This window comes from Neofelis nebulosa, chromosome 16, assembly GCF_028018385.1.
Source record: "Neofelis nebulosa isolate mNeoNeb1 chromosome 16, mNeoNeb1.pri, whole genome shotgun sequence".
NCBI classification, from domain to species: domain Eukaryota; kingdom Metazoa; phylum Chordata; class Mammalia; order Carnivora; family Felidae; genus Neofelis; species Neofelis nebulosa.
In genome coordinates, this window is record NC_080797.1 from 41,108,816 (window position 1) to 41,119,627 (window position 10,812).

Here is a 10,812-nt window from a genome sequence, read left to right on the forward strand (position 1 = left end):
GGGCCCGTTCAGACTTCATGCAAAGTGGGAGCGCCACCTCTCGGGAAGCCAAGTGACTCCAGAACGAAGGAAGTGAGTCACAGAATCTTAAAAAAGAAAAAAAAAAAAAAAAAAAAAAAAAAAAAAAAAGCAGCATTCCGGAAAAGCAAGAAAAAGCAGTGCCGGAAGTTAAACGTCGGAACGTTGCTCCTTAGAATGACACCCGACCCTCCAGAGGAAGCGTGGGCGAGTGGTGTTCTGCCAAAACGGACTCCCCGGCAGCCGAGCCGGAAAGAAGCGTTCCGCGCCTGCCGGCGCCAGGAACCACGTGGGCCGGGGCGTGTTTCCGGTGCCGGCTTCCCCAGCCGGAGTTGCAGCTCGAGCATCTGGAGGGGTGAGATGGGTTCGGGGTCCTGAGAGGAGGGGGAGATCAGTGGGGTCGGGGTCGGGGGAGGCCAAGGGGTCGGATGAGTCCGGCTCTGAGAGGTGGCCAGAGGGATCGGTTGGGAGGGAAGGGCGGGGCAGCGCCGGTGGACAGGTGCAGACCTGTCAGCGCAGGTCCCACGCCACGTGGACTCGCCTTTGTCCGAGGCTACCTTTCCGAACATCGGGCCGCGACGACTGGGATTGTGCCTTATTTGTCTGTGTCGCGTGCAGTGCTGGGCACGGAGTTAGGGCTCAGTAAGTTCTTGCTGAATGAATGAATGAATGAATGAATGAATGACGGGTGTGTGTCTGGGTTGGTATGGTGGACATTTATAGGAATTCACCGTATGGGTATAAGGAGTATTTTGGCTCCTTACCCCCATTTTCTCCTGTGGAATCTCTGCCTGTCTCGAGCTTCCATTGGGAGTTCTCCGCCAGCCTTTGGGCTTTGTCTCTTTTTCTCGGAGGTGCAGGGTGATTACCATTTAAGATATTTTCTTTGCTCTTATTGAGTGCTGGGCCAGGAGGCTAGGTGCAGGGACAGACACAGCAGTAAACCATACGTGTATACAGGCCGCAGACCAGTGGGGAGACAGACCCACAAACAGAGAATTCAAATATGTTAAGGTGCTGTGATAAGAGGTTAAAGTACAGGAAGAGAGAGCCAGGAGGTGGTGTGGCGATCCACATTAGGGATTGTCTTTCAAGGTCAGGGGCCTCCTCCATTCTCATCTTGGGTAGACAGAGCAGGTCATGAGCCCAGTCTTCTCTGTAAAAGGCGAGGTCTGGGATAGACATTCTCTAGGCCTCTTTCCTGCACGATGTCCCATTTCACGTGGCCCTAGTTCTCTCAAGATCCACCTTTTACTGGTTTGTCAGAATCTTCATGATGTCTTATGATGGAGCATAAATTGCATCGGGAAATTGGGAATTTGGCCTTCATTCTGGTGCCCTAGATTTGTTTTCTCATTCGTAAAATGAAGGGGATTCTAATGAAATAATCTCTAAACCCCCTTTCAGTTCTAATACCATGACTGTGGTAGTAGGTCAGACCGTTTCATTCTGCTTTTTGCCTGACACCACTTTATCCCTCTAGTTTCCCTTCTCTGGATTATTCACAAAATGTCTTCTTCCTTTTTTTTTTTAACATCCCCTACCTTAGTTCTGCCACAGTGTTGGATACAAAATAGATGCTTAATAGAAGCTTATTAAGTCAAATGCCATAGAAATTATATGGTCCCTGCCTTTGCACGCTCCCCAATCCTGGATATTAGTTCAGAATTAAGGGCACTGAGGAGGAATTGGGTTTTTGGGTTTCTTTGTTTTTTCTTTTAGGGAAAGTTATTTTTTCCTTTAGGTACTTTTTTTTTTTAACAAAATGTCCTTTTTTTTTACATTTATTTTATTCTTGAGAGAGAGAGAGAGAGAGAATGAGTAGGGAGGGGCAGAGAGAGAGGGAGACGGAACCTGAAGGAGGCTCCAGTCTCTGAGCAGTCAGCACAGAGCCAGACAAGGGGCTTGAACTTATGAACTGTGAGATCATGAGCTGCACCAAAGTTGGCGCTCAACCGACTGAACGACCCAGGCCCCCCTCTTTTTAATTTATTTATTTTGAGAGAGACAGAGTGCAAACGACGGGACAAGGAGCAGAGAGAGAGGGAGAATCCCAAGCAGGCTCTGCGCGGTGAGCAGACAACCTGATGTGGGACTCGAACTTATGAAACTGAGATCATGACCTGAGCCTGACTGACTCAGGTGCCCCCTTTAGGAACATTTTTTATACGTGTGCTCTTCTAGAGTATTTTCAGTGCGGCACTTGTGGTGAACGCATTTTTTTTTTTTTTTTTACCAAAGAGACTTTTGGAGTTGGCTTGACAGATATAAACCAGCTTTATGGGGTAATCCGCTTGAGAAGGATAATGATGTAGGCAGGATATTCAGTGCTGTTTCATCCCTGCAGCTGTCTATCCTCAGGACCATGGCCAACAGCGAACGCACCTTCATTGCCATCAAGCCTGATGGGGTCCAGCGCGGCCTCGTGGGAGAGATCATCAAGCGTTTTGAGCAAAAGGGATTCCGCCTCGTTGCTATGAAATTAGTTCAGGTAAGTGGACTTCATTCTTCATATTTCTGTTCTCTCGGAGTACAGGGCAACGTTGTACGTTAGCCTCTCGGATTCTCCCTTCCCCTCCTTTGTAGTCTTCCCCACGAAGGGTGAACACAGATGTCCTGAGACCTGGAAACAACTCGGTGGCTGGCGTTGTGGCTGAGTCTTGCAACAAACCAATTACTGGGACTTTGGAAATAGCCTCCCTTTCCCTTTAGCAATGCAGAGTTCCATATGTTACCGCAGCACTGTGATTTCTGACTCAAAGCCCTGGGCATGTTTGAGCTCCTGGTCTTGAACTTCTTGAGCAGATTATTTCAGAGAGCTTCTCCCCTCCCCCACCTCCCTCTCTGAGGCAGGTTGTTTGTCAGCAAGGAAATCTTTCTGTCCTTACTTACAGCCCACTTAGTGTGTAGCATATATTAGGCGCCATCAGGGGATGTTGGGGGGAAAGCTGTGGTTTTGGTCTTGGGGGAGCCCCCCCGAAAACAGTAGAGAACAGACGCATTTGCAACACACCTGCCAAGCAGTATTCCGGAAAAATGAAAAGAATTAATTGGCCAAGAACCCTTTTTCAGACAGGCCTGGGAAATGAGAATTCAAATTCTCAGAGCAGATAAATTAGGGGACAGTCTTTTTTCCCAGCACTAGAGTCATCTTTGGACTCTGCTGGTGCATTTTAAATGGAATTTGGTTTGCAGTGTAGTTCCCGCGTGGTGTTTTGGGAAAACCGCTTTAGTGTAAGGGGCGGGGTGGGGGGGGGGGTAGATGGGTGTTAATGCAGACGGGGGTACGTGATGGAGTCGTTAGTGCCGGGTATCGGGTCAGTACTGCTTTCCAGAGAGTTTGCATATTAAATTAGGTTTTGAAGGTAAAGCGAAATGAACAGTATTGTTGATCACATGTGCTGGACGCATGTGTTTTCTGTAGCCCTCACGATGACCCAGAGGTGTACTTATCTCTATGCCTGTGGTCGCTGGAACCTGGGGCTTGGAGAGGTTAAGTAATGAATCTGAAGGCATGCAGTCAGTGATGCAGGGAAGATTTTAATCCGGGTCTCTCTGACTCCTAAGTGTGTGCATTTTTCCTGTTATACCAAGTTCCCATCCAGGGTGTGGGCTTGGTGAAGAATGGGGCGAGGGATGACTGCCTTGAGTCTAGGGTTGTTTATAGGTGACTTGGAGGAGGAAAGACCTGATGTCCCCTCCTCCAGAAAAAAAAAAAAAAAAAAAAAAACCACGCTGTAATCTGTTCTGCAGATTAAAGATAATCAGAAGCAAGGACTAGAATTAAAAGAGTGTTCTGGTAACGGAAGGTCAAGGCAGTGTGTCCGGAGGCTACCCCTACCAGTCTTCCATTTGGATTGGGGGTTGGTGGGAGAGGGTGAATTGCTAACATGGGGTGATCACGCGGCTGTGTAATTTTACTTTGGCAAGTAAGTATCAACCAGAGGCTGAGCGGCAGGATGTTCTGAATGTGCTTTTTGGCAGCAGATGTCCACGCTTGTGGGTATCCCTGCAGTGTGCCCTCCACAATGCAGTCCTACAGAACTGGGAAAACTAAGGGTCCTTGTTAGACCCTGAACAAGTGTGTGCGCAGTGGCAAAGAGAGAACACAGCTGGGTGAGTCGGGATTGCTAGGCAGGTGGTTTCCTCCCCAGCTAATTTGATTTGGTCCCACATACCGGCCTTGGCAGTGTGACAGTTTCTAGTTCCTTCTTCATCAAAATTATTTATTGCTAGATGTCATCTTTTTTCCCCCCCTTTTTAAAAAGTTTTATTTATTTATTTTGAGAGAGAGACAGCACTAGCAGGGGAGGGGCAGAGAGAGAGAGACAGAGAGAAACAGAGAGAGAGAGAGAATCCCAAGCAGGCTCCATGCTGCCAACGCAGAGCCAGACGTGGAGCTCCAACCCATGAAACCGCAAGATCATGACCTGAGCTGATACCAGCAGTCAGACGCTTAACCATCTGAGCCACCCAGGGGCCCCAGATGTCACGCTCTTTTGAGTGGTTTGTGTGGAAATCGCATAGTTGCCATACCCGCCTTCATCTTCTGAATAAGTCTGAAGTATCCCTGAGAAGCGGCCGGGTTCAATTTGCTTCTCATCCATTGCCAAGACCCCCCCAACCCTGACTTCCTTTTCACGTTTTAGTTGAGGCTTGCTCTCAATGAATGGAAATTCATTGTATTGTTAGTTTTCCTGTCTGAGTTGGGATGGCTGGATTCAATTCTAATGTTCTGTGGTTCTGTTCTGATCAGCCAAGGCCAGTAGGGGGGACATTGGTACAAAGCTGACGCACTTTTAGTCTCTGGCACAGCTCCCCTCTGGTAGTGTTGGGAAAGGATTGGTTTGTAACAGAATCAGTGCGCTACGAGCTCACATTTCAAACAGCAGCGAGTGGGAAATAACTAGATGGCTGATCCTTAGATAGTTTGAGGGTCAGTTCTCATCCTCTGTTCCATGAAATAGGCTTCCGAAGACCTTCTCAAGGAACACTACATTGACCTGAAGGACCGTCCATTCTTTGCCGGCCTGGTGAAGTACATGCAATCAGGGCCTGTGGTTGCCATGGTGAGTGCGCACGTGTGGGGGCATTGACGCGAATGACTCAGTTGGGAGCCAAGAGTGTGCGCTGTGATTCTCGCCTCTGACACCAAGTCCTCACTTAATACAGAGGGAGTGGGGGCTGGGAGGATTGGACAGTTAGGATGTGAGTTGGCTCTCTGACCCACCAAACACAAAATACATTTGTTTGCTGAACTGAAGACTCATCGCGACTCAAAGCTGGGAGCGATCGGCAGAGTCTCCCTGATTCTGCACTTCTGGAGGGAGGCAGATTGTCTCTTGTTTATCGCAGTGTATATGGGTTGTCCTCATTGTGCCACACTCTCTTCCAGACGCTGGGGATATAGTCATGAATGAGACAACACAGGAACTTATTTTCATAGCTTTCCTTGCCTATACATCTTGAAGGGGAAGATGGGCACATAATGAAGAAACATATATATATATACATATACATATGTATGTATATTTATTTATATTCATATATATATATCTATTAGCTAGTGATCAGTGATTTGCACAGAATGAAATAGGATGATGTGACAAGTGACCGCTTTAGATTGGGTGGTCAAGGAACATGCTTTTCAAGCTGAGATCTGAGTGAGAAGGAGCCAGACGTACACAAAATCACACTGAAGAGCATTCTCAGCAGGAAAACAGCATGTGCAGAGGGCCTGGGCTCTTGAAGGACAGAAGGAAGGTTGGAGTGGCTGAAGCCTGGTGGGTAGAAGAGAAGGTCAGATGACATGAGTTCAAAGATACGGGCAGGGGCCAGATCAGGCAGGGCTGTGTCGGCCATGTACTTCATGGGCTCTGGGACGAATGCCTGGGAGGTTTTACACTGGGCATTTTTAGAGACTGCTCTGTTCAGAAGGGATTGTAGAAAGGCAGGAGTGGAGGCAGGGAGACTGGTATTCCCGTTGTTGGGATAAGCAGATGCTCCATAAACGTTTCTTCAATGTTAAGGGGGCTTTTTTGTTTTCTTGTTTTGAATTAATAGTTTTCAGATTTTCTGCTGAGATTGGTTTTCTTCCTTGACCATTTGTTCTTTTATCCTTGGAGGTCTGGGAGGGGCTGAATGTGGTGAAGACAGGCCGGGTGATGCTGGGAGAGACCAACCCTGCGGACTCCAAGCCCGGGACCATCCGTGGAGACTTTTGCATCCAAGTTGGCAGGTGAGAGTTGGTGCTTTTGCCTTCTTCCAAAATCTGAGTTAGGTGACACAAGAATGTGGGTTCCTCGGGTACCCGGCTGGCTCAGTTGGTAGAACATGTGACTCTTGATCTTGGGGTTGTAAGTTGGAGCCCCATGTTGGGTGGAGAGATTACTTTAAAAAAATCTTTTAAAAAGGCGGGGGTGGGCACCTGGGTGGCTCAGTCGGTTAAGTGTCCGACTCTTGATCTCAGCTCAGGTCTTGATCTCACAGCCGTGAGTTCAAGCCCCATGTTAGGTTTTGCACTGGGTATGAAGCCTACTTTAAAATAATAATAATAAAAAAAACATTTGGGTTCCTGAGTCTGGGATGGACATGATGCCATATGCAGATGAATTTAAAATAAGTTCATTGTGTTTCTCCCTCTGAGTTTGGTGTCTGGCCTGGTGAGCTCCCTGCCACCGGCCATCGACATCACTGTGGTTGTGCCTCTCTCGAGAGGGTAGGGCCTGGGACAGCATACCTTGTTGGCCGGAGCCCGTTCACTGCTGGCATCAGTGTTGCTAGGAGGGCCGGATATGGGGAGGGCATCCTTCATCCTGACCTTAACTGCAGCTGTGGGCTTTTTCTTTTAACACGAACTAATGTACACGGAGCTTTGGCTGTTTCTGCTGCAGTGGCTGCGAGCTGTCTGGCAGTGGGTGTCAGGGGGAGCTCCTGGGCAGTTTAATCCTTTGGGTCTCGGTAACGTGGCCATCTCTTCCCCCTTCCAGGAACATCATCCATGGCAGTGATTCCGTGGAAAGTGCGGAGAAGGAGATTGGCTTGTGGTTTCAGCCTGAAGAGCTGGTGGATTACAAGAGCTGTGCTCAGAACTGGATCTACGAGTGACGAGAGAGCAGACCTCAATGCTTTGCCCATTCCAGCCCCTCTCCCTCCCGTGAGCAGGGGGCCAGCCTCTAGCAAATCCGGTTATTTTTGAGAACTTCCTTGTAATGCGGAGGGGAACTCCTGGAGCTGGGAGTGCTCCCTGAACAGTATTATGTACCACCATCAGATTAAAATATCTCATCCCAGTATAGGATCCATGGAGTTGGTTACTTTGTATCGCCTTACTGCTTTGGATTCTTTTTTCCTTTTGATGTACTCTGGATAACTGAGCTCATAGTGTAAATACTATATAAAATATTTTTATTGGCCTGAGAGATCTCTCTCTCTCTCTTTCCCTGTCCCTCTCTTCACCCTGTATCCCATCCACTTTTGACACTGAGCCAGTCAGCAGCCACCCAGGAAGGATCTGCTAGGATCTGCAGAGGATTCATTGGAAATAAAAGCCTTTCTGCTCTTGAGAAGCTCTCAGGGACTCAATGGATGGGGGAGTGTGAGAAGTTGTAACTACTGCAAAACAGAAAGGCTGTGTGGACAGTGGGCCTGGGTCCCTGGGATGACCTTAAAAGAAGCAGGCGAGGGGCGCCTGGGTGGCACAGTCAGTTAAGCGTCTGACTGTTGGTCTCGGCTCAGGTCCTGATCTCACAGTTTGTGAGTTCAAGCCCTGCATGGGGCTCTGTGCTGATGGTGTGGAGCCTGCTTGGGATTCTGTCTCTCCTCCCTGCCCTTCCCCCACTCGTGTGTATGCTCTCTCAAATAAAACTTAAAAAAATTCTTTTTAACTTTTTATGTTTTTATTTTATTTTTGAGAGAGAGAGACAGAGTGTGAGTGGGGAGGGAAGACAGAATCTGAAGTAGGCTCCAGGCTCTGAGCTGTCAGTGCAGAGCCTGACGTGGGGCTTGAACTCACAGACTGCAAGATCATGCCCTGAGCCGAAGGGACGCCCAACTGGCTGAGCCACCCAGGCACCCTGAAACTTAAAAAAATTTTTTTAAAAAAGGTAAAATCTTGTAAGTAGCTTTGATTTGTTAGGGCACTGATTTGGTTGCTTTAATGGGCAAGCTGGAAATTTACTTATCTTTTTTTTTAATGTTTATTTATTTAAAGTTTATTTTTTATTTTTTAGAGAAAGAGAGTGGAGGAGACAGGATCCCAAGCAGGCTCTGCACTGTCAGCACAGAGCCCAGTGCAGGGCTTGAACTCAGAAACCATGAGATTATGACCAGAGCTGGGACCAAAAGTCGACGCTTAACCCACTGAGCCACCTAGGCGCCCTGGGACTTACTTACCCTTTATTTAAAAATGGACAGCACTGTGACTATAGTTCACAATACTGTATGTACACTTGAAATTTGCGAGGAGGGTAGATCTTAAGTGTGCTCACCACACAAAAATAAAGAAAAATGGTAACTATGTGAAGTGATCGATAACGTTCATTAGCTTCATTGTGGTGATGTCACGCTAGATGTAAATTGAAACATCAAATCATATACCTTAACTACATACAAGTTTTATTTGTCAGTTATACCTCAGTAAAGCTGTAAAAAGCCCAGAAAGTCCACATAGCTAAGTGGAGGCAGTGATGGTGAGGTTATGAGCCTTGAGGGGGTCCGGTGACTCCTTTCCTTCTAACCAACGTAACATGGGTTACCACCCATGCCTAACAGCAAGTTGGGAAAGGGAGTGGAGCGTTCTTTCAAGGGGGTAATCCTGGATTTACCCCCTTTGCTCCCCGCCCCATCTCATTGGCCAGGACTTAGTCACGGGCAAGTGTCTCGCTGCAAGAGAAAGTGGAACCTTTTTTATTTGGTTTTTATTTGGGCGACCTTGTGCTTGGAGAATACTCAGAAATTCTCTGAGAAGGAGGCAAGTGAGAACAGATGTTGGGGACTATGACTTTTGCCACAAACTTGAGCGGCTTTTCTTTCTTGGTATTTTGCCTGTGCCCTGGCTTTGGTAGAGAGTAGGGAGGAGGGGAGTTGGGATGGGGGCTTCCGTGTCCTCCCAGTTTCCCTGGGGCATCCCTGACAAAACTAAGATTATTTAAAGTGCGCAATGAGAGTTGACCTTTGCATACTTCGTGGGAGGATTTCCTCCACGAGGGGCTACTGTTTTCTCGTCCAGCTGAGGACTAGAGGCATTTCTGTTGCACGCAAAGCCTGGCCTGTTTGTTTTGGGGGGAGTGAGATGAAGTGCCAGCCCTTTGGGGAATGAGTATGTGTGTTGTGAGGCAGGGTCAGGGGTCACACCTCGCCCAGTTAAGGGCAGTCTTTGCAGGAAGGACAGAAAAGTGAGCAGAAGGCTGCCCCTGCAGGGAGGTATTAGTGACAGGGCCAAAGGGGCAAACAGCTCTCCAGAGAATTGTCCGGTGAGATTCCCAGCCTCCTTCCCACAGTTGACATTGGATAACTCCGAAAAAGAAGTCCAAATTAGGGCTTGGCCTCGAAGCCACAGGGAACACTAGTCGTCTCTTCTCCAGAATGAGGGCTGTGTGTTCATGCTCTGCGACCAGAAGTTTGGGAAGCCAGCAAGGTGTAACAGGGCTGGACTGTCTGTCGCCTTGCAGCCAGGACTCTCGGGTGCAAAGGCACCCAGCTCGGAGGGGCCCATTCAGACCAGGTTCCACACAACCCAAAGGCAGAGGGGAGTCATGGTGAAACAAGAATGGGATTTATTCCAGGGAGGCCACCACCGGGAAGACAGTGGACCCTCTCAAAGACTGTCTCCAAAGGACTGAAAATACCTTCCAGGTCTTATGTTGTTTTGCCTTTTGTTTGCTTTTGTTCTTTTAAACATTTTTTAAAAGTTTATTCGTTTTGAGACAGAGGGAGTGCGGGAGGGGCAGAGAGAGCATCCCAAGCAGCCTCCACGCTGTTAGCACAGAGCTGGCAGTGGCACTCCATCTGATGAACAGGAGATCACGACTTGTGACAAAGACAAGTGAGCAGCGAAGGTCAAATCGCTCACTGTCTTGCAGTCAGTCACCCTGGTCTTGCTGGCTCAGGGCAGTTCTTGTTGCTTGAGGGGGTGGTTTGTTTCCATCATGGGACGCTTGCCGGCAGGGTTTTCTGCCTGAGTGAAGAGGGAAACTAGAAGGAAGAATTTAATCAATTAGCGAGTTTGAGGTCAAAATGGAGGTAGTTGAAGCCCAGTTTCAATCTAGCAGGTACAGCTTGTCAGTGCAGTGCCGGGAGCACTAGGGTGAGGACACAGGGCTCCCCTTGATCAGCTCACTGTCCTGAAGGGAGACAGACAGATACAGGGCTCTCACCATCTCGGGGTACAAGCGCTGGTGGATGGGGGTCTGGAAGGGCCGAGAGGAGGGGCCCGCCGCCTCCCCAGGGACCTGGGAGCCCCCCCCCCCCCCCCCCCAAGGGTGGAGAGCCCTCCGCAAACATGACAGGTCTGCTGTAAGACACTCGAGAATCTTGTCAGGGGTAGGTCTCAGGCTGAACTGGAGAACCTGACCGGAGTGTGTGTGTGTGTCGGCAGAAGGTACACAGTGTGTGTGCGTGTGCGCACGCACGTGCCCGCGTGTGTGGCGGCAACAGGTACCGAAGGGAGGGTGCGGACTGGACGTGCGTAGCTGCGCCCCGGCCGCGGGACACCCGGGTGGAGAAGCCACTTCCCGCTCCGGAGCCCCCACCCACTGCGGGCGAGCCCGGGGCGTGGACAGGGGCCACGGGCCG

At 49.1% G+C, this 10,812-nt stretch overlaps 1 protein-coding gene across 2 annotated transcripts; it reads left to right on the plus strand.

Moving 5' to 3' along the window:
• The first annotated feature begins 249 nt into the window (after positions 1-249).
• Positions 250-7,318, plus strand: LOC131497145 (nucleoside diphosphate kinase A). 2 transcript variants are annotated; one of them, XM_058703173.1, is made up of 5 exons: positions 250-373; positions 2,366-2,509; positions 4,986-5,087; positions 6,144-6,256; positions 7,008-7,318. In XM_058703173.1, the coding sequence occupies exons 2-5, from the start codon at positions 2,384-2,386 to the stop codon at positions 7,123-7,125; spliced, it is 459 nt and encodes a 152-aa protein (XP_058559156.1). In that variant the 5' UTR covers positions 250-373; positions 2,366-2,383; the 3' UTR covers positions 7,126-7,318. The 2 variants fall into 2 exon arrangements, with proteins under 2 accessions (XP_058559156.1, XP_058559157.1); XM_058703174.1 differs by lacking the exon at positions 250-373 and adding an exon at positions 539-660.
• Positions 7,319-10,812: the final 3,494 nt, after the last annotated feature.

Coding starts and splice junctions, on each gene's coding strand:
- LOC131497145 (XM_058703173.1), top strand. CDS start 2,384: ATGGCCAACAGCGAACGCACCTTCATTGCCATCAAGCCTGATGGGGTC. Junction 2,510..4,985: donor TTGCTATGAAATTAGTTCAG/GTAAGTGGACTT, acceptor TCCATGAAATAG/GCTTCCGAAGACCTTCTCAA. Junction 5,088..6,143: donor CAGGGCCTGTGGTTGCCATG/GTGAGTGCGCAC, acceptor TTATCCTTGGAG/GTCTGGGAGGGGCTGAATGT.